This window comes from Pomacea canaliculata, linkage group LG7 (genome assembly GCF_003073045.1).
Source record: "Pomacea canaliculata isolate SZHN2017 linkage group LG7, ASM307304v1, whole genome shotgun sequence".
Taxonomy (NCBI): Eukaryota; Metazoa; Mollusca; class Gastropoda; order Architaenioglossa; family Ampullariidae; genus Pomacea; species Pomacea canaliculata.
Window position 1 is genome coordinate 4,735,866 of NC_037596.1, and position 23,969 is coordinate 4,759,834.

General features: G+C 36.4%; 1 protein-coding gene across 5 annotated transcripts in view; it reads left to right on the plus strand.

Moving 5' to 3' along the window:
* The first annotated feature begins 2,974 nt into the window (after window positions 1-2,974).
* LOC112567631 (E3 ubiquitin-protein ligase CBL-like) overlaps window positions 2,975-23,969 on the plus strand; it is a 29,339-nt gene continuing 8,344 nt past the window's right edge. Inside the window, exons 1-11 of one of the 5 annotated variants that reach the window (XM_025244326.1) lie at window positions 2,975-3,565; window positions 10,301-10,447; window positions 13,079-13,210; window positions 13,670-13,807; window positions 14,112-14,331; window positions 14,634-14,783; window positions 15,024-15,190; window positions 17,526-17,611; window positions 19,772-19,915; window positions 22,245-22,341; window positions 22,875-22,905. In XM_025244326.1, the coding sequence (XP_025100111.1) occupies window positions 3,033-3,565; window positions 10,301-10,447; window positions 13,079-13,210; window positions 13,670-13,807; window positions 14,112-14,331; window positions 14,634-14,783; window positions 15,024-15,190; window positions 17,526-17,611; window positions 19,772-19,915; window positions 22,245-22,341; window positions 22,875-22,878 (1,818 nt within the window). In that variant the 5' untranslated portion in view covers window positions 2,975-3,032 and the 3' untranslated portion in view covers window positions 22,879-22,905. Of the gene's footprint in view, window positions 3,566-10,300; window positions 10,448-13,078; window positions 13,211-13,669; window positions 13,808-14,111; window positions 14,332-14,633; window positions 14,784-15,023; window positions 15,191-17,525; window positions 17,612-19,771; window positions 19,916-22,244; window positions 22,342-22,874; window positions 22,979-23,969 lie in introns of those variants that run through there. The other 4 variants (XM_025244327.1, XM_025244325.1, XM_025244322.1 and 1 more) reach the window with 4 other exon arrangements.

A 23,969-nucleotide genomic window follows, 5' to 3' on the forward strand; every position in this document is an offset into this window, starting at 1 on the left:
AGTCAGTTGGTCTTGCAATTCGCTATTGGTTCCTGCTATTAAATCGATGTCGTCTGAAAAGCGTATGGGCTGCATATGTGGTCTCTCACCGATAAAAATTTAAGTTGTGACGGTCGTAAAGGGTTTTTTGCATGATTTCTCCGAATAGAAGTTGAATAGTTCCGGCGTTAGGGATGTGTTCAATGTTTTGGATAACTTGAAAGATGGATCCTAATGTATTGTGAAAGAAAGAAAAGCCTCCCGTTAATACTGATGTTTCTTCGTTTACTCATCAGTTCCTGGACCGAACTTTGAAGACCTTGCCTTCAGCTCCTCTGTGTCAATGCCAGGTGCTCTCCTTCAGATATATCGCTCTCCTGACTTCTGCCTGTAGGTTTGATGTGTTGTGTTGTTTGTTTGTTTTTGTTGGTTTTTTTTTTCCTTTGTCGACGTATCGTAAATTTGGTCAATGGTGACATTGCGAGGCCTGGCAGAGATAACACTCATAGCGATCAGCCCGAAATGGGCGTGCAGTTGATGACGGCTACGACCACTTCTCTACGTTCGATGAAGACCACACCAGTTTCGTGTCTGATTTCTCTTCACCGTATCAGAGCCTGTGGACCTCGCCAGTTGTTGTTTCTGATGACGTCTGCTAGTCCACAGAAAACCCTACCGGTACCGTCCTAGCTCATGGGTGAGTTCTTTCACCCTGCCACATTAGTTTAATGTGCTAATGTTTCACATACCAATCAATGTTCCTTCGCTCAGCTTTAAAGGTAGTTGGGTTCTATTGGCTCTTTGATCGCTGTCCCCACTTTGGATCTTGCCGATGGGGTGCGTGTCGTTTTATATCCGGACCAAGACTGATCCTAGCACGAAGTTTCTTCTGCGTTTGTTTATCCATATTCATATCTTTGGCAATATGCATCGTATGGTTCCAATCTCTTCTCTAAGTGAGACCCCCGCCAATGACTGTCATCCTAATGATCGCTTGGTTGCGAAGACATGGAAATTGGGCCCTGTCCTTAACTTTCATCATTTCCAGTGATAAAATGCTATTTGATCTATTTTCATTCATGTTAACTGGACGTAACCACTTGTACTAGCCTAAGGTCACCAACTGTATCAACTGTTGCTGGGAATGTATGTGAGAGAGAAATTATTTCAACATTTATATGTATTACCTAGAATGAGCACTATCTTGAATTGCCCTTGTGGATAAATGAAGTTGTATTGTAACAAATGTTATCCCACGAGCGCGCACAGTTCTGGAATTATTTGGACTAGATTGATTAGACATTTTAATAGTTTAAAAGGGCCTCTATAAACTTCCCTTCCCTACCTACCCCCTTTATCACCTGTAGTAACGTGTCAGCTTTGATAACCCTTTAGCATATCCATGTGGTAGCGTCTCCAGTAATTAATGAAGCCCATAGCTGCAGCACATACGTTAAGCCAGGAAAAAAACTTTAATATCAGTACATGCGTAGCGTCAGTCTATCGGAGCGTATATATCTGCTGCGTACCTCGTCCACTGAAGTCTTCCAGACAACTCTCAACCAGCCACGTGCCGGAAGTCTCTGTAATCGGCTCGCTGATGAGATAATTTTACAGGTGTATCTGACCTCCATATATCTCTAGCCCGCCCTTCCTCTAGAACGCGCAAACTTGCTCTTAATTTTGATTTCATCACCTTATGTTTATTATCACTTATTTTCTTATTAATTAACTAATTAGCTTATTCTTCCCCTAAAAGAGTGAAGGCGCTCGATTTAAAAAAAGGCATTCTTGCTTACTCTACCACCCTCGTTAATAAAGAATTGTGTCCTCTCTCTCTTGCTCCCATTAAAAGAATGTATAATAAATGACATGAAAATAAAATAGTGGGTAGGAGTTGTATCACGATACTTTTAACAAACGCACATACACAAACGGAGGTGCAGTATGAACTTTATTTGTTGTATTTAATGTTGTGAACAATATAACTAGTTGAAGAGACTATATCCATGCATTCGACGGACAAGGTCGATTCTCACTCTGCCGCAGTGCACCTGCCCTCGACGGCCCGCTCGATCGACTTTAACGGGGGGGGGGGGGGGGTCACATCACTTGCACTGTTGTTGGTAACATAACGGAGCTTGGTCCGTCGAGTGCTGATGGCCGATGATCTCATGCACTATTTATTGATTCAGCCGTGTCATACGCGACACTGTCTCAGTCTTGGCCACGATCGGCTGCTTCTGAGGCCGTTGTCGACTCATCTCAAGACTCATCTCCCTCCGAGCGGTCGCGGGTCATCGGACACTTTAAAGCTCCAATTCATCTTTGTAATCAGTATGACTAAGTTATAACATAAGTTGAGCTGTTAATGTCTGTACGAATAAAGTTTCGCTTGCAAAAAAAAAAAAAATCTGACCCCAGTATATATATATATGGCTTCTGCGATCGAGCGCTGGATTTCAAAACAGTATAATTTTATTGTACATGTCCACAAACGTCAAAAGTCGATCGAACTAATGAAATACGACTTATGATAGTGTAATTTAAAAAGATATTAAAATCCGAACTAATTAAATATCAAATACTCTCTCTGCATGTGTGTGTGATGCTAGACAATGCTTTTCCCTATTAGATAGTTACGATTTATCGTCTGCTAAAGAACTTGGATACACGCTGCCTTTAAAAATAACCCTCGAGAGCATGACAATAGTACCAAATTCACGCGTTTATATTTGTTGCCTACAATTTCAGTTCTTTGATGTTGGTTTTTGCTGGATGGAGCTCGCGACAGCTTTCGGCATTGTACTTCCTACTATACTGCAGCAGACGACAAAATGGACTAGTTCAAATTAATTCAGCCCGCAGACTCATGGCTCAAAACGTGCCCAATGCACTCATTTACAAAGGCGGGCATGTGGGCAACTTAATTACACGTTGACCTCGATATGCTGCAACTGAAACGACGCCTACGCTGTCTACCACAGTCGCAAGTGTACGGTTCTCAAACGGTTGTTCTAGTGGGAATCGGGCGCTCAACCAGGAAGGGCAAAATGGCGCTGAGCAGTGGGAAGACGAAGCCGCAACAGGCCAAAAATATTGGTGCTGTGATCAGCCGTATTTTTGTGCCACCAAAGCTTCTAGTTGTAGACAAGCGTACGATTGAAAAGTCGTGGAAAATGATGGACAAAGTTGTAAAAATGTGCCAGCATCCTCGGATGAATCTTCGCAACAGCCCTCCCTTCATTTTGGACATCCTTCCAGACAGCTATCAGCACTTACGCTTGATTTGTTCGAAACACGAAGACAAACTGCAGGTTCTGAATGAGTGCGAATACTTCAGAATATTCCTCGAAAACCTTATGAATAAATGCAAGAACACAATCAAGTTGTTTCGTGATGGAAAAGAAAAAATGTTTGATGAAAACTCACACTGCCGACGCAATCTGACCAAGCTATCGTTGGTATTTTCTCATATGTTGGCTGAACTGAAAGCCATATACCCAGGCGGAATCTATAGTGGAGATTCATTCAGAATAACGAAGGGCGACGCAGCAGAGTGGTGGAAGCGATCATTTGGGGACAAGTGAGTGTTTTTCTAAATATCGTTAACGGAATAGCAAGAGTTAAGTAAGGGGGAGGGGCTGTAATGACCCAGAGACCCGTGCGTTAAGTGGTCTGAAAACTGGACCTGAGGAAAAAGTTTGCATGCGTCCCAGAGAGAAGGGTACTGATAAGGGAATTAGGAACAGTAATTTATGAGCTTCCTAGACTTATAAAGAGGCTCTGCTTAAAAAAGTATGACATTAATTTCTCTGCAAGATAATGTGTACAATTTCATAAATTGTTAAATGTATGATATATGTGGCAGATTATGTAAACATGGGTATGATTAGTTGGTTGTTTGTATACACCTGTGCATTTGTAGACACACTAACAATTAAGTAATGTTTCCAGAATGATTCATATATATAGCCACAAACTCTTTCACAAACTACACAATTATTAACACTTCACTTCAGCTCTTACTAATAATAATAACAATAACACTTCTATAGTGCATTCCCTGCTGGTAGCAAGCTCAGTGTGCTTTGACATAAGCAATCAGTCAGCAAGATCCATGTAGTTTAGCAGTCTCCACAGCGCCATCTCACCATAGGCAAGCTCAATATGTTGTACAAAAACTAAACAAGTAAAACAACTGCATTATGTAGAGCAATGTGTCAGGTCTTCCACAGTCAAGGGAAGGTGAAGAAAGATTTATACGAATACTTCATTTCAAGTTTTAGGACAACACAGTTGAGTATCCAGGCACTGAAGAAGCAAACGTGACAGCATCCTCAAAACACACATGGCGCAGGATGGCATAAGAATGGGTGATATAACACACATCATCAGCAACATTGAGACCTAGAGACCCAAGATCAATTTTGCTAAACTTGCAGCCATAAAGCACAGGCCCACAGATCAGAAAATGGAAAACTGCTTGGTTTTCAGAATCACCAAAAAAGTTATTGTTAAACAATGGTTATAATAATCAACAAAATGAAATTAACTTGCTTTGTAACTGAAAACTATTTCCACAGATTTGCTGAATAAGCTCAACGGTGTCTAATTTTATCTCCATAATTATGAATTATGTTCTAGTCCACAATGGCTTATTGTCATTTTAAAAAGATTGTTATTACAGGCTGTGACTGATGCTATGACAGCTGACTCAAGTATCAGTTTTTTTGGTCCTGGTCATGAAGTTTGCTTGGAACATTTATACATCTTCTGCATCTAGTGTAAGAGGAGAAACCTGTTACAAAAGATAATGAAAAGAAAACTTCACACATGTTTAGGTTGTGTTGTTAAACATGATTCAGATAATAAACAAGATTAAATATAAAAATAATGGCAATATTCTCAGCATGATATATTTCTTCAGTTCCAAACAAACACTGCTATATGAAGACTTCTTTACTGCACTTCCTGCCATGCACAGGCTTACACCAGTTCCTCATTATGACCTAGGTTTGCAGTGTCATGATGGCATAGACAGCTGGTGTACAGTACAAATTATGTACACCCACCAGAGCATAGCATGCTGTTCATTCGGTCACTAGAAGTTGAGCTGTTTATTTATTATTGTTTAATTGTGGGCACATTAAAAGACAAGAGGTGAGGCTGCAGAGAAAAGCCTTGTTTTGCTGGTCTTTCAAGTGAAATAGCAGTGAACATAAATGTTATGCTGTAAACCCTATTGGTATAACTAAAAATATCAATATTTTAACAAATATGTCCTACAAATTTTTAATGTTTTATTAATGAAATGATCTGGGTAAGGTAGGAACTTATGGATTTCAAACTTATAATGAATATGATGGCTTCAGTAGTGGTTCTTATGCTAGTATTCTGTAACTGGTAGTGTCCAAGATATCCAAAAGAGAGAAGTAAATTGTTGGTAGCAGCATTTCAAATTAAGAGAGTTTGAAAATTAACTGAGTTAACAACTTTAGGCAGACTGCTTCACTCTACAATATTTTTGACATAATGTTTTTTGGTAACTATGTAGTTGGTGATTTACATTTCAAAAGAGAAGGCTTTTGTTGGTATCAGTTTTAATTCAAAGACATTAGCTGTACATTTCAAGTTTTCAGAAATTCAAAATATGCACTTTCATCTGTGTATGGGAAAGTTTCTAAATAGCATATATTAGTAATTTTGTTAATTAGTTTTCATTATTTCTGCTTAGTTCTGTGAATAATGTATATATTGTAAAATGGCTGCTTTCACCTGGTTTTACAAATTGTTACCTTTCTTTTACTTATGCTTTCTCACCCATTATCAAAAAAAGATTTAATGTGTATTTTTAATTAACACGTTATCATTAACATTCACAATCTGAGTACATTCTCTTTCATAGTTTGAATTGACCATCTGGGTGCTATTATGACAATATATTTTGGTAATTGTGGAGAAAAAGCACAGCTTGATTTTTTTTTTTTGCTTTGTTTTTATGAATGTACAGAAAGTGGTTTTACCTAAGATGTCACCTGTCTATTTTATTATTAAGACTGCATGACTTCTGGTTTCCACACAGAGGGAAACTGACTTGTATTACAGACTTGTGACTTCTTTTATGCAATAGGAGCGCTGGTTCAGAAACACCAGGTGTGCTAGTGGAAGAGCTCATTAGATTTTCATGTTCATTGTTGAGTGGTACAGGCTCTTCCTGCAATTAATCATACCATCTGTCAGTGATGGAAGTGTTGTCCTACTAGGCATATGCCTCCATTGCTGTATACCTGTGCATGGATCTTATGTTTTCTGTGCAGTCATAGACCGTGAATTTGTATAACTGCAAGTGTGTCACTTCAGAAAATGGATCGTTATTGTTGTAGGACTGGACAATGCACTTAAAGTGAAGCTTCTGACCAGATCTACATAGCCTGTCCATCTAGTTCATGCTGTAAAGCCACTATATGACAATGGCAAAAGATGTTTCTATCAGTGCATAAAGCTGAAAAGTGTGAGTGTATAGATATTGATAAGATGAAATCAGTTTCTTGTGGTTTGTCTACACCTTAATCTGAACAAATTTCTTGTTTTTATTACCGTTTAAACTGGCAGTTACCATTTTAAAAGATTTCTTGTAACACCATTTATTTCAAGTTAAAGGGAATGCAGAAATAAAACTGAAATTTTGGAGAATGGGGAGGGGCACGAGAGAAAGAGTCCAGTACTATGCTCATGACGCCACTCAAGATGCACAGAAGAGATAGGAAGGAAGGAGTGTGTAGTGCTCATGGCAGGAGTTCCTATCAGCCTCCATCTATATAGGCCAACACGCCAGCTTGCTCTATAAACAGACACAGAGGAGCAAATATTTCCTCCTCCTAGACTAACCTTTGGTCCACTTGTATGTAAAGTCCTCTCTTAAGTGTCTCTTCCCATTTCAAAGCAGTTTTTATATTTTGGTTTTTACAGTATTGCCTTTTACAATTCTATTATGAATTTTATACATGATTTTTGTCTTTGATACCTTGGATGAGAAGTAGAGAGTGATGATTACTTGCCTGACAGCAGTTTAGAAATCCGAACAGTCTGTGATGAAAATCTTGGCCAGAAAAAAAACTGGTCAACATAATTCGAAACAAAGCCCCCAGTATTTTACAGCCAAAAACCTCCACTGTTGTTTAGATTTGATTCAATATTTCCTTATTACTACCTTCAAGATGCTTTCACTTTGTTGTGATTTAATAAATTTGTGATGGCTTACAGTAAAGCACTGCATCCTTATGGAAGTAATAACCCTTATACAGATTGCAACATGACAGAGAACTTAACTCTGAGAAACACCACATATTTCTCAACAAGTCTTTGTGATTCCCATGGCTCCATAGCTTTGGATCTGTAAAGCCGATTTTAATTTTTAATTAATTCTTTTACTTTGGAATCTCTAGTATGTGATTAAAATGGCTGCACATAAGAAGTCTAGTGCTTTAGAACTGTGCCCTGTAATATGGCTGCACAAAGTGGAACATTTTTTAAGCGAAATGTGCAACCCAGTCTCATGATGCATTTAAAAAATTACCTCAGCTAGTAGATGCTTATGTGTCTTTTAAAAATACTGAAAAGAACAATTTTAATCTAAATTCTTATACGTGTATCATTGTAGGGCATATCAGCTACATAAGTGATTTTGAGAGACAAGTTTTGATTTAAAAGCAGAGAATTATTGCACCTGAAATGATGGCTCCCTATGGACAGTGTGTAGGACTGAGAGCGGAAACCAAGTCAGAAGAGCTCAGAGTGATGGCATTTGTGACCTCTGTGCAACAATAGATGAGCACAGTGCATTAGAGTAAGGGAAGGGCTATTATGGCCATAATGAGGAGGCATGAAGGGAACTAGTAAAACAAGAGGGAGGTAGATCATTTGAGTGAGCTGTATAGAATTCTAGCATCAGACAATTTCACAACCAGAGAGAGTGAGGATAGTTTAAAATGTTTTAAAGTATTGTCAAAAATCCTGTATAGCTGCTTATTGGGGTTGATTTTATATAATGTTGGACAGGCTAATTACAAGTTTTTACTGTTTTTTTTTTTTTTTTTTAAATTTGCTATCAGCAGTTTTGGAATTTTTGTATCAACTGTATCTTACCAATGTGCCCAGAAGAAAAAATGCTTAGGCAACTGCTGCCAAGCTTTCCCTAATTGTAATCTACAAAAATCCTGGGAACTTCTCTAGCCTCTGCACATGCACATGTGTGTGTAAGAAGGCTTCTCAGATCCTCTGTGGCAGGTATTTAGTGTATTATTTGTTCAGGCCTCTTTTGTGAAATGGCACTGGGGGATGAAAACAAAGACTTTTTTTTAACTTTCCCCTCACCCTAGAGACTAGTGAATTAGTGTTATGTTCTCCACTAAAAAGGCACTATGTACTTTAATAAAGTGTTAAAAAAAGATGAATATATTAAAATCAAGCAACAAGTCATCAGTTGAAAAACGATAGCAGCATTGTAGTCATCTGATGCACAATTTAAAAACTGAAGTTATCTTTCTTAGACTTACCATTGCAGCTTTTCCCTCCACTATTTAATGTATGTTTCAGGTTTAGACTGGCTTTCATTGAGTCCAGTTAGAATGACTAGTGACTGTTAGTAGTTTTCACATTCACTTTTTGAAAGGTTAAAAGATTGTGCAGTTACTTAATGTGCCTGAACTTCAGTACCATATTTTCCTTTATAAGAAACGGGTCGAACAAGCTAAAAGCAAATGAAAGCAGCTAACGGGACTATAATTTTACTGAGGCAGGACAGAGAATGTAGCATCGCACATCCTGCAGGCAGTTATCTGGAGCGCACTTTAATAACATGCTTCTGCTTTCTACTGGTCCTTGCACGAAGCATACATCAGAACCTTGCTGAAAGGAGGGGTTGTTGGGCAAGATCCTGGCATCAGGAGCCAGCCCAAATAGACCAAGCTTACTTCACACACATCTCTTTAGCCTAGTCATTTCCTGTTCCTCTTCATTGACAGAACCTATGCACTTTTTTTTTTCAGCCACTGACAAACAGAAAGCTCTTCTGATTAAGACAAATGGCCAGAAGGATTTTAAATAGTCTTTATAGTATGCTTTTCATAATCACAGCTTTATGATTATCAAAGCTTTTGATAAGTTTATTCCTGAAGACAAACAGTGCTTCAACGAAGAGGTGACAATTGTTTACATCCATGAACATATATACACATGTGTGTGTTAATAGAGTGGGTAGGGGGAATGGAGATTATAAATTAAGGAAGAGTGTATGGAACATAGGTGATCTGTGTTTTGATGTACCACCCTGGAATTCTATAGTATCAGATCGTCTTTAAAAGTCAGTCTGCTATATCAGAGATGCAAGCTTTGCTCATTATTTTCCTCACTGAGCCTTCTAACAGAGAAAGTATTCAGAGAAGATAACTTAGAAATCTTAAAATGTTTACTTTATTCAGTTAAAAAAAAAATCTTATTAAGATGGTGTTCACCATGGTTTTACCACCATCTATAATATTAGTATTTTAAAATCTAGGCTTTTCTTTTGCATTATGTCTGTTTGTACTATGTTTTCTATTTGTTAAAAATCCATAGATCTTAATATATAAATCTTGGCAGAAGCAAGAATGAGAGACTGTAATGTGCTCTCTCTCTCTTACTGATGCTTACTGTATGTTGAAGTGACTAAAATGTATTCTTGCAGGAATGCAGCTAGACTTTTCTAAAATCTGTATAATGCTGGTGTCTTCTTTTTGAGGTTTACTTGATGTTGTTCATGCATTCACTGTAACCTAAGCCATCAGATCTGAATCTTTGGCAGCTTTTCTTTCTTGAATGAAGCATTTTAAGCATGTACTTTGCAAGAGAGAGAAGGGTAAGACAGGAAATAAGGTGGCAGTATGAAGACAACATCTCATGAAGATTATGTCTGTGACATCCAGTCTCAGTTTTTGTTTCATGCAGGTCCTGACTGTATGAGGAAGTTCAGACCTTTAGGTTTAGTCGTTATAGCTCTGCAGCATGTACAGACGATACTTCAACTGTTGTGCGAAGTGTGTGGCAGTGACAGGGATCAGTTTCCTGGTCTTCCTATGACCCATATGTCTCAGTATGTCTCTCTGTGTGTGGGTGTGTGTATGTGCATTATTGGGAGAAATAAGGGGTGGGGGGGAGGCAGAGCATGCAGTTTTTTTATAAGGTTGATATTTTGCTATAGCAGTAAAATTAAACTCTGATGAAGTTATTTTTAGTAATTTTAAGCTGACTTAATTTTTTAATTAATTTTTTTTTTAAACAGGATCATTGTTCCATGGAAGGAATTCCGGATTACCCTGCACGAGACCCATCCTATAGGCTCACCTTTGGAGGCAATGGCACTGAAGTCCACCATTGACCTTACCTGCAATGATTATATATCTGTTTTTGAATTTGATGTATTCTGCAGGTAATGAAAATGTAGTGGTTCATTTTTTTTTTATCTACTCATTTTTTGTTTCCTTCATCTCTTTCTCTGTTCAATTCCTTGTCTGCTTTTCATATGTACATAAGGCAACAAAATAATGTCAAAAAGGTAGTGGAACTCTTATCCAGATGCTTTATGCATGATGCTTTGATTTTTTAAGGGATTTTTGGCATTTACAGTATTGACAATATTTTTGTCAGCAGAGAGCAATTTCAAACTTGTATTTTTTTTTTCTATAATCACTCTTTCGCTATTGCTTCACTTGGCTTAAGTCATGTCTACAATTTTAAGGTTTCTCTGTGTGTCTCAACATATTTCACAATATGATCTTGGTGTATGTTAAAGCCAAGAGCTTGAGGCAAAAATTAAGGGTCTTTTATAGCTATGAGTATTACATTTTCAGTGGGTGAAAACAGTGTAAGGATGTTGTCATAGTTTTCCTGTTCTCCACTCCAGTAGGTGACTGAAGTTTCATAGGGACTAACATGCAGTCAGTCCCATATTTATTTTCTGGTTTTTTTATTGTAACTTTCCTCTGTCCTTGCTTTCTGTTTCACTGTCATTTTCTGCATGTCTTAATCATACATGCATCTAAACTTGTGTGTGTGTGCACGCACATGTGTGTACAAGTACCCATGAACTATATCTGTTTTCTGTTGCATCCTGTGTAGGGTAAAAGGAGAATTCATTGCTGTCACACAGATGCCATCAATTAAACTTTTGTTAAAAAAAGAAACCCAATCGTGAATCATCATCACAAAGTTTGCTTTCCTCCCTTTCTTAACTTTTTTCCATTAAAAAAAAAGATTTTACAATTAACGTCAAAAATGATTAGTTGATTTGTCAGCATTTTATGTGATGTGTTATGTTGCTTTGAAATCCGGAAGCAATCTTTTATACTCTAATTGTACTATTTATGATGATCTTGTCAGGGATGCACTTTATAGAATACCAGGAAGTAATACCAAGGATGATCAACAGTCTTTATCATGATAATTTTATAAAAGTTTAGTAATCAACTAAACCAGAATATTACCTTGAGGTTGATGTTCTAGATATATTTTTTGTTGAGACTGAAAGGTGTCTCACTTGTTACCACGATGAAGATTTCTTCAAGATGCTTATATATATCTCAGACTAAACATTATATCTAAGCTAGACCTTACACCATACTGATGTCACTACCCAGTTTTTGCGTTGAAGCATTCTTTATATTGTCTTTGCATTGAAAAGAATATGATATAGAGGGTTTTTTAAATTGAGAGTTACATAAAAGAGAGTATTTTCATTTGAGCACAAAATGTATCCCATAAGCAAAAGTGGGCCCTTTAGAATTGATATGTGTTAAGCGCATTTATAGCAGACATGCTGATTAAAGAATTGTCAATTTTCAGGAAGGAGACAGTTAAAATGCAGAAATAACAAGGTTTCTTTATAACCCATAAATTTAGTACACATCACTAATCAATCTTGATTTATATCTTCAACCCCTGCATATTTGTGCAAGTAAACTTTAGACCTTATCTTAGTATGAGTCACTCAAAATTTAGAGCCTTTATTATTGTTAGTCACCTGCTCAACCTTAAGGACAACTGAAAATGAATAGACACTAAATAAACGCCTTAAAATTATTATTATTGTGATTATTATTATCTACTATTTTATGAAAATTCTTAGGATAACTAAAAAAAAGACACTTGTATTTTGATTTTTTTATATGACAAATTACTCCATGATGTAGGAAAAGATATTGGTATGTGCAAAAAAGAATGCTTGATTATTATTGCTTTCTCATTAGGCATAAATGATCGATAATACCAATATATAGATCTAGCAGAAATGCTCTAATGCAAAACAAATGAGCATTATTTCCCTTCGTGGCAAGGGAGAGTGAGAAATCAAAGCACAAATCGAACAACTGCAACACAGACACAAGCTTTTGCAGTAGGATGGTGGGTTTTTTTTTTTTCTCGCTAATGTGTTGAGTAACAGACTCCAGACCTTCATTGCACCTGTCCTGTTTTGATATTGATACACAATTGCATGGCCAGGCTGTACAGGTAGACATGACTAAGATGTTAAAATAATTGAGGTATTCTTCTTTTATCTGCATTTATTATTCCATGAGAACAACTGCTCCAGCCAGATGTTCACATTTGTTGTGATAATGGCTGATAAATGGCAGGGGAGAGTATTGTGGGGTGCACATTATCACAAATGAGGATAATTTGGATTGTAGTAACTGTTTGCTTTCTGGACATGTCTAAATAGCAAAAATAAATCTGTATACCTGTCTTCTGCATTCATTACACATTTATCATTATCATCCATCAGCCAAATGCTTTCTAGATGAATCATTAGTCGGGACAGATCATATGCCATGGCCACTCATTTTATTCAACAATTATTATATAACACCACTAATTTCTGGTGAAACTTTCCATTGTATAGTTTGACAAGTCTGCAGAAAAGAGTTTGTATTTTAGCATTCATATAAGTTACTGCAGCATGCATTCATGCTACCCTTTCATGTTTGTTCAAACAAGTCCTTGTTTTCAGAAGCATCTGAATGTTTTACAGTAGTACATGTTCTGTTTCATAATTTATTTTCAGGCTTTTTCAGCCATGGAATAATTTGTTACGCAACTGGAATGTCTTGGCTGTGACCCACCCTGGATATGCAGCATTTCTGACCTATGATGAAGTAAAGGAACGACTAAAGAAATATATCAACAAGCCAGGGAGGTAATCAAGGAACTTTATTTTTACAACCTGTCAGAGCTGTTTGATATGCAGAAGCAGATTTAGCTGGAGGCCACTTTCTCTTCATTAGTTACTTATAAGATTGAAAACCTTCCCATCTTTCTGATGCTTTATCCTATAGTCAAGTAAATCATACAATATTCTACTAGATTTCCTGTAGTAAAATAATTTAGGTTGTGGAATATTGCTTTACAACCTCCAAAAAAAGTGCCCCAGTTACACAAACATCAAACTGGCTACTATAAGTTGAAAATTGCCAGAACGAAAGGTAGTAAAGTTGCATGGATTTTTAATAAGTGTACCTCTTGGAGTTTTTTCTATGGGATACAGTTTAGTTTAAGGGATAGTCACAGTCTTAAATAATTTGATGTGTAGTTTATACTTAGCAGCAGGAAAAAATGTGGACAAGTACTTAAAGTACATTCTGATATGTGATCACAGCTATGTGTTCCGCCTGAGCTGTACAAGGCTAGGTCAGTGGGCAATAGGGTACGTGACCAGCGATGGGCAAATTCTTCAAACAATTCCACAGAACAAGTCACTGTGCCAGGCACTTCTGGATGGCCAGCGTGAAGGGTTGTAAGTAGCTATGGGTAGACATCTACCTTGCTTCTTTGACAGTCATCCCCCACTCTTTTTTTTTTTTTTTTTTTTTTGTTTGGTTTTTTTTGTTACAACACTTTAACCCTCTTCCATTATGCCTTTTTTTCCATATAAGAAAAGTGTTCAAATCAATTTTTCACCAAATACTTTGTAACCATAAATCAGTTTAATGATTTATGATGCTTTTGGTATCATTATAATCACCAGCATACGATTAAGTCTTGAAATGTAAAGCATCCAGATTTACTAATGGCTGTGTATCTCATTTTCCCTTTGCCAGCTTTCTGTACCCGGATGGCCGTAATGTTAATCCAGATCTGAGTTTTTTGGTTCGTGACTGTGAGGAGGACCACATCAGGGTAACACAGGAACAGTATGAATTGTACTGTGAAATGGGCTCCACCTTCCAGCTTTGCAAAATCTGTGCAGAGAATGATAAAGATATCCGACTTGAACCTTGTGGGCATCTCTTGTGCACACCCTGTCTTACACAGTGGCAGGTTAGTTTTGATTTTGTAGCTGATAGAAGAGCTTTTGAGATGAAATTATTACATAACCAGTGATGTTTATATTTGTAGTTGTTATTATTGATATAAATATCTTTAGCAGTGTTAATTTGTTTGCCTTTATCTTCGAGGAAAAATAAAAAATGTTTTGATAAGATTTTGATCAAGTGAATATCGAAAGAACATATAAAGAGGGTTTTGTGAAGTCTACAGATGTGTTGAAGAAAAAATGATTTTAATAATAATAATGAATGATAATAAGGTGACTTTCTCAAGTATCGTAAAAAAATCTGCAGGACTCTGAAGGACAGGGATGCCCATTTTGTAGATGTGAGATCAAGGGAACAGAACAGGTGGTTGTTGATCCTTTTGATGATCGGCCACAACCCAAAACCGAATGCCGACCTTTGCACAGCCCACATGTTGAAAATGATGATGATGAGCCAGTAAGTTGTCTCAATAGGGCTGTCTTGCTTTTCTGCTTGTATACTTGCAGAGATAATCTCGACTAACACAATCTTTACAGTTGTATCAACTTAGTGAAAATGTTTTGATTTTGTTTTTTATATGTTAATGTTCAATTAATTACCATTTTTCTCTGACAAGAAGGCTTTAGACTTTCAAAAAAAAATCCTAAGTGATGTATAAATGTTGGATTATAATGACACATCTGTTTTCCATTACAGGATGGCTGCACTACAACTCTTCATGCACTTGCAGTCACAGCCCGAGCACGTGAGCGAGGCTCACCATTTGACTCACCAGCAATGAATCGGCGAGATGTGCCACCTCCTGTGCCTCCTCGAACTCTTTCCCCAGCACCTTCACCAAGCACGTCCCCAAAACCTCCAAGGTATGCTGCCTGAGCCCAATGTGAAAGATAAAAAAAAAAAACATGGGTTACAAGGCAGACATGAAATGTCAAAATCTAATTCATTTGTAAAACATGGGGAGAATATGGATCTACTGTTTGGCATTTTCTAATAGGCTTTGTTTTCATAGGATTAGAAGTTGATATGAGGAGCAGGAATTTAAGTACCTCAGCAGTATGGTGTGGTTAATTATGATAAATGATGTTTTTTCACAGGTGACTAGCTTTTTGCAAATTTATAATACTGTTAAGGTGGGACGCGGCTCGGTAAAATATCGATTTTTGGGTGCCGTGGTCTATTTTCAGCTAACACCAGATTTGCGTACTTTGACATATAATAAAACAGATTCCGAGGTGTTTTTGTTTAAAAATGTGTGTTTTGATGCTTAATAAAATAGTTTTTAACACCTACCCTTACCGATTTTGTTTCCAAACCTCGTGCTGATACCGAAAATTGCTCTTTTTTGAGCCTTGGTTACGCATATTTCGATCCCGCGAAAGCCGACATGTTGTATACCGTTTGAACCGGCATTCTCTCCCCTAGCTCACTATACAAGTAAAGCCTATGGTAAAAATAGTTTCTAAGCTATTTTTAACTAAATGATGTCACTCTTTTTCGTATTGTTCACTGCCATTGGCTTACATTGTAGTTTCCGGTACAAATTTGAACGACGTGATCCGATTGGTTCTTGGTCCTAGCAATGAAAACTTCCGTCGTCAACAAAATGGCTGACATTTTTGATTCAGTCCAGTTCAGTTGGGATTGACGCACAATTTTAATAAATGTCATTTAATTTATGAGTGAGAAAAAGAAATCTTGGCGTGAGAAACATTCTTTGGAGTTGAACAAGCGAAATACAGCGACTACACAGCAAAATACACAAGTTTCGGGAAATAGCACGTGCCGAAATGACATCGCGATGATGTGCAAGTAACGACCGTCCCTGACAATTTAACAAAATTCCGATAGTAACATCTTTTATATGTAGGAAATTTTTTAGATTTTCAAAGGTTTTGATTAGAAATGCGGCATCCTGTAAATTTTATTTAGCGAGTCTACAAATGCTTTATTGTTCCTGCGTTACCCCCCCCCCCACACACACACACTTCCTCGCACAATGAGTGCACTTGTTATGCGATATAATAAACATTTCTGGAGCTTTTTCCCGCAAACTGTTTTAGTGACAGAACGAACTATTAAAGTTTTCCGATGGACATTTGCTGCCTATAACCATTTGGCCACGATTACATAGAACTGAAAACAGTAGCGTCCTATCAGGTAAATGGTGGAAGTTTCAATAAATTTTACTATGCGGTAAAGACAAATATTAACCTCATATTAATATTGTAATGATGAACGACAAACCACTAAAAAATAAGCAAATGTGCATGGACTCTTAAGTATAATGGTGCTTAATCTAACACAGACAAGCAGATTATAAGCTATACCTGAAACCCAGACAGTGAGAAAGCAATAAGAGGAACAAAAAAGCTTATGGTTTCTGAACAAGAAAGCTGTTAAAGATTAATATATAGTCCTGGATACTAGGATAGACTTAAATTACATAGTAGGATGCCAAGTGTAGCATATAAACTCAGAAATATTTTTCAAAAATAATCTTATATTAGATATATTCATTTTCAATCTTTAAACCGGAATTTTTCTTATTTCCGTTTTGATGCAGCGGCTTAAATAAAAAATAAACTATATCTCAAGATAGGCTTGTGCTACAACATCCAAATTTTGCAGTTTTATTTAGAAATGTATAAACTCAAGGATAGCTTATGGATTTCCTGGTAGAAACATTACTTTGACTGAAATTAGCATTTGAAGAGGAAAAAAATCCAATGGCCGAGTCTACTGGTGGGTACCATGTTTGACTGGTTGTATCTCCTAAACCTCTTGAGATAACAAAAAGTTAATTGATATCCTTTAGATCACTGTTTCTAGTTTATAAAACACCTAAAGTTTTGGTATATGACATATGGTATTGTGTGTATGCAATTTTGAAATACTTGTACGTTTTTAACGAAAAATGTTGATTAAAATCAAAATTTTCATTGTAGCTTCCAAAAACACTATCCATGTACTACAAATATGGTATTTTAACACTCTGGGATATAAAGCATTTAAATATATATTCAAAACAAATATTTCACTCATTGGAGTAGGTGTCCCACCTTAATACTCTGCCCAGAACATGTCTTTTACTGGGAGGGATCAGCTGTTATCATTATTGCCTTATACTTGTCTGCCTTCCTCTCTGAGAGACAGGTATGTCTTAAAAACATTGTCATTATTATTTTAATTCTGCAGACGACAGCTTCCACCTACACCTACTCAGAATGAAAAGCTCACAGCACCCAATTCTGTCATCAACACAACTGAAAAGGACAGTCATGGTGAGTGGGTCACAGCACAGACAGGAAGTTGTTTGTATTCTGTGGTACTAGTGGGACTGTAGTGTCCATCAATTTTCCATTAATTGGCAGACTGGCATGAGTGAAAACAGCAGGCTCTTATATGAAGTGCGGTGCATAACAGGCCCTTGACTGAAGTCCCATGAGATTACAAACAGCTTAGTGAACTCTGCAGTTGAGTTGATGACTCCAATCTTTGAGTTTGGTGTTTAGGTACTCATAACATTTGTAGTGGGGCATTAGAGAACTGGGAAATCATACATATCACTGCAATGTTTTCCCTCCCAGTTTAGCTTTTACCCACAGACATGCATTTATATATACTTTAACACAATCCTGCATCATATCTGTCTAGGTGAAAGAGAAGTTCTTATTTTCACACTCTTGCTTATCCTCTTGACCGATATTCAGTGTGTTCGTTCCTGGAGCATAACTTATAGGATAGTCATATTTTGTTCACTTTTTGTCGCCCACTCAGAATTTTTTTCTTTCTCCCTTTTCCTCACTCTTTTTTTTAAAATTATTTATCTCATCTGTGTCAAATAGATGTGCAAAAAAACAAGTTTTTGATTTTAAACTACCATGGCAAGATAACATGCTATATGCAAATGACAGTGAGGGACTTTAGATTTATTCGGTGTAATGGAAAGAAACTGTCAAATGAAAGATTCACATTTGGAACTGGAAGTATGGTGATACACGGTTATAGGGAGCCATAGTAATTCCATTTTAGTTATTTCATAGCATTTGCTTAAAGACCAAACCAAATGCAAAAGATTTCACTTTGTAGCACTAATTAATGCTTCAAACTCAAAATTTCTAAAACAAAAATAGTTTCAAGAAATTCAGTAAAAAGTGCTGCTCAAAACTGCCACAGCTGAAGTATAGGGACTGCTCTGCAGCAGTCACCTGTGGTTTGTGCTATAAGCAGGGTTAAGAAATAACAGACATTAATACTGGAGGCTACTTTACAGACATGTAATAGTGATATGTTTACTAGATTAAATGATTTTTATTTTAGACACATACATATATATAAATGCAGCTTGAAAAATGATCACTTTAACTTAAAAAGTTTTAAAGAAAGGCTAGGAAGTTTTTTTTACCGTCATTTCACATGCAGCATTTATTGAAGCATTTGACTAACCTTGGCAGTCACCGAGTCTGAGTTTGCATCATTTGGGCTTTGACATGCTTAGGTTTCTCAAGCTACATTTCAGAAATATTTTTCACATTTAGTTTAGTTTGCTTTAAAGCTATAGAAAAACTTTGCCTTTGTCAGGGGAGCTATTACAAACAATATTGTGAATGATAAAAAATGTCTCATCACATACCTAGCAAATGACAGACACAGCAGGCAGAATAACAGTGGATTGGCATACTACTGTTTTTCTGCACCTTATGTTGATTTACAAGTGTAAAATGCAGCCAGATATTTTATAAACAGAGCTGTGTATAAGACACTGCAGTTTAAAGAGTAGACATATTTTGCCAGTATATATATCAAAATTAGTAAAAAAAAAAATGCAAACCATATGGGATGGTCTCTAAACATTTTCTGTTTGGGAGAGGCTCTTTCCTGTGGGCCATATACTTTAATATGTTTTTGCATCAGTTGATTGCCTAAGTTTCAATGTTTTTGACACTTTAGTTGGTGTAGAAAGTGTTATGTTATTTGTATATCAGTTCGCTTTGATGTACATGCTTATATATCAGTTGAATCCTGCATTTTACATGTTGCCAATATGAGTAGTCAAGTTATGTGAAGTTTTATATCAGTTTGTCAGGTCTTGCAAATATGCACATATTTTGATTTGAACATGACCTTTCACACTGGAAATGGTTATTCGGTTGTTATGGTCCAGTTTTGTCTGTTATATATTTCATTGACATTCATTTCACCTGATCACTAAAATGAAGTGAATGTGTTAAAAGGATTTCTTTGCACCTATGCGGTAGTAATTTTCTTTGAGCCCCATCAAAGAGTACCTTTTAAATGCCATATCCACATTACAGGCAATCATCTCAGTTGTAAGAAAAATAAAAGAACTGCGTCCTTGAAATATTTGTTCGTGGTCCTCTTATCAAACTGTGATGTTTAGATGCCTTCTCATAGGCCTGCATCATGTGTTTGACTGACAGGTATCAGCTACGCAGAGCTGTGTTATGATGTTCCCACACAACACAAACCACAACAAGACAGCACATACCCTGATTCCCATTATGACCGCCCACCCCCCAGTCCCCACCCACGTGAGCTCCCTTCCACCAAGCACAGTTCTGGAGGTTTGTCAGGTTTCTCTTTTTGTTTCGCTGTTTTGCTTTCGCTTATGTTTATTTAAACATTTTCCAAATTTCTTTTTTTTTGTAACTGTTGACTTGGCATGTTTCATGAGTCAGAAAAAGTGTGTGCTGGAGAGAGAGAGTTCTTGTGGGCATGTGTGCATGCATATAGGTATATGTTCATGCTTCTGTTTTATCTGTTTCTTATATTTTTATATTTTATAATGTGAAAGTCAATTTGTACATTTTTTAAAATCTTTATGAAAATCTCTTTGCTTAGCTCCAGCTATCACCTAAAGTAGACATGATGTAAGCTGACTACTTGCTACAGCCATAGTTATGTTTCATCCTCTAAAATATTTTGTATTTAATGTCTGTATAGCATTTTTTTTTAAAAGACACGGAAAAAGTCAGCATCAAGAGGCTGTAAATAAGAAATGCTTGTCTAACCCAATTCATAATGCAGCAAAATACATTATTTTGTTGTACTCTAAGCGCCTAATTATTGAAGACACTGACAAAGCAAGCATCACATATATTTTTTGGTGATGAGACTAATTTTGTGTTAAATTTAAAATGCTGATGTATGATGCTTACTCTTTATCAGCTTCTTGCAATCTGTTCTCTTATCTCTTTAAAAAATGTAGTTAATGAATAATATCAGCTCCATCATTGCTTTTTAACATTGCTCCTTCATTTTGTGTGTATTGTGCATATGGTGTATATATTGTATTACTAACCCATACTCTCTAAACCAAAACATTTGCCTCTAGTTTTCTCCTGTGCTTTTAGAAATACTCTTTTTTAACCATGTTGAGGAAAGCAATATTAATGCGCCAGTGCATATAAGTTTGTGTGTGTGGTGTAGGGTGAGCAACGGTTATATGTGCACGAGAGAGTGTAAAATGTATGTAAAAATATTTGTATATAGTATGCATAGGGTAATGATTAATGCTTGTGAATATGCGCTTAATAATTGAATAGTATGTTTGATCATTAATACTATATTTAGTATTAGTCTTTACAGTGTCACTATGACCAGGAAGATTTGTTGTGCATTTTGCTTACTGTTTCACCCTTTGACTGTATGGACCTGTTAGAGTTAAGGTATTAACTAAATTAAAAACTTTTCCAGAAGTGTTTCTAAGAAATATGTGCTCTTGGAGCTATAACACAAAAGAAAATCATTGCCAGTTACATGTTTTCTGGAAAAAAAAGAACTATTTGGGTTTATTTTATATCTAGAGCAAAAGTTTTTTTTTTAAATACACTGCCAGTTCCGGTATGAAAGTGATGACCACATTGGTACTTCTAAAAAGAACCAGTGTGAACATAAAAAGAAAATTTGTGTATTTCTGATTGCTGATATTAATATGCAGGAACTGTTGATAAGATGCTTTTTCATATGATATCAGTTATACTTGAGCAAGAAGAATGGGTAGTATTCTGGCATCTTGCAGTCAGTGGGTGAAATAATTTGCAGATAATCCAAGGACTTAAGTCACAATTATATATATATATACACAGTTAAATGCACATAAAACATTGTTGCTGCATTGTACAGGTGTGATGTTTAGATAATCAGTTCCCTCCCCCAAATCTTGACTTGATGTCTTCATTTTTTTGGCATGTAGTTTACAGTATTGGAAATTAGATGACAGAAATTAGTCTTTAACAAAGTGAGCTTTCATACAAAATAATTATGTAATCCCCTTCTTCCTTGTAAGTTGACTAACACTTAGAAGTCTATCTCTCTGAAAAAAAATGCATGAATTTAATTGAAATGTACATAAATTTATATGTTTATATTGAGGACAGCAAAGCAACATGATATAAAATTTACTAAAGATTTCAACATACTTCATTTTGACATAATTTTGATATGTCTTGGTGCAGCATTACTGTGTTAATGTAGTAATGTAATTATTGGGCTAGATTTTAAATTCATTCTGCTCTTGACACTTTGAACAAAGTCCATCTTTGTGTGCTGATGCCATGAGATAGAGCTAAAATTTGTATATATAAATGGCTTTTTCCAATTATAACACAACAGGAAGAAAAACATAATTAAGCAACATTCTGCATCGTAAACTCAATCAAAAAGCTGGTATGGATTTTAGCATTGTCAAGATTTCTAGAGCTGCCCAGAATCAATGTTTGGTGGCTGTAAGCTAACAAAGCAGTATCGTCATTTAATGTCACATTTTGATTCTCAGAACAAACTCAGCTGTGTCCCCTGTGGCTGCTATACTGCTCAGATTTGATAATATTAATCTTATTGACCATCTGTGTTCTGCACAATAAACTCATTAATTTTTTTTTTTAATTGCAGGCAATGCACGCCCACCTCTTTACCGCGTGCCCAGTGATTATGCAGCTCCCCCACCTCCACGTAGTACACACCCATCAATGGGGGACTCATCATATATGTAAGGGGCTTATGTGTGTGTGTGTGAGTGCGCGCACGCGTGCCTGCCTGTGCATGCACCCAAATGCATGTTCATGCATGTGTGTATATATATGTATGCATTATTCAGTCGCAGTCACATGTACCCACTCATGTGAAAGAATGTGATGTGTGTGTGGACAATCACATACATGTGGGTGTAAAAGAGAGGACCCTAGCAATTATTAGTAATTCACAAAACCATCAGGAGATTAAGTTCTGGCTTTGGCATCTGCATCAACAAAAAAAAAATACTATCTAGCTAATGAAGGGGGTGCATTTATTGTAAAGGGAGATGTTTTATCATTTTAAGTCTTTTAATTTAGAGGATCTTCAACAAATATTGAAGAGCAGCAGTGTTTAAATTTATATTTATTGCATTTCTCATTATGTAACATATATTTATATTAACGTTGTGTTATGGAAGCAGATTAAAAAAAAAAAATTGTTAGCGTGATTAGTATACGTCAGAAGAGCCAGATTGTTTATAATTTATGTTATTGATATCTTTTACAGCTGAAACACGATCTTTTTTCTTCAAAGGGTGGTTTGTCAGACATTATTAAATACTATTTTTGTTTCTTCTAATGCTTTTTATAGGCTTCTTTTAAGAAAAAAAACAAACCTGTCCTCGAGCTTGCTACGGGTATACAACTATACACGTAAAGTGCTGGTGTAAGGTGTGCTTTTTTCAGACATGAAACTGAGACGTCTTTATATATCAAAGCAAACTTGTAGTCTGTCGCATTAAGACTAATTTAGCTTCATCGTCTGTCATACTTTCCGCAAATAAGAACTCTGTGCTTCGGTCAAATTAAGATGCAATATACTGTCAAGCTGAAAAGGTAACAGCACACGATTTTACTTCATTAATATGTTCTTCTTGGTCACTTATCTGGCTGAGCAAGGCATAAGAGATCAGATAGAAGGATGGAAGTTTGGAAACTTATTCTTTTGTTTTATTTATTTATTTTTTTAATTTGATAAAGAGAAGGAGCTTGTCATAAATTCAAGCACAACAAAGAGATAATGCTATCATAACTGAAATGGGCTATGATTTGTTAGATGATTTATAGATGAGATGGGAAAAAAATTAAATGAAGGTATTATACTTCACTGACATTGTTTTCAGTATGAAATTTAGTCATTTCTTTATGCTGTGATTTTAAAACTAATTGGTGTATTTCTGGGAGTTAGCTAAATATCACTGGCAATTATAGTTTACAGTAATGGAACACAGAAGTCCAAAAGTGAGAATAATGTTTGTCTCATGTGTAACTATGCAAAGGATCAGTGGCAAAACAATTAGCTTATCAGTAGGACTCAGCAAACGGTCAGTGGCCAAGACCTCTCCTGGGGCAGAGATTAAAGGCAACCATTACCTGGTTTTTGTGGTCACGAAATCGAAACTAAGAGAAAAATGTCATCTTTGGCACCCTTGTAACAAGCCTGCTCTTAGGGGGTGAAGGAGTTGCAGCGACTTTCCAGGTATAGTTATTGATAACAGTATTGATGAGCTGGCAATGAAGTCGTGTGATTCTTTCACACCTGCTCATATAGATGTATGGGTGTTGTGAAATTTAGACTGAGTTTGCAGTCAACATCCTTTTG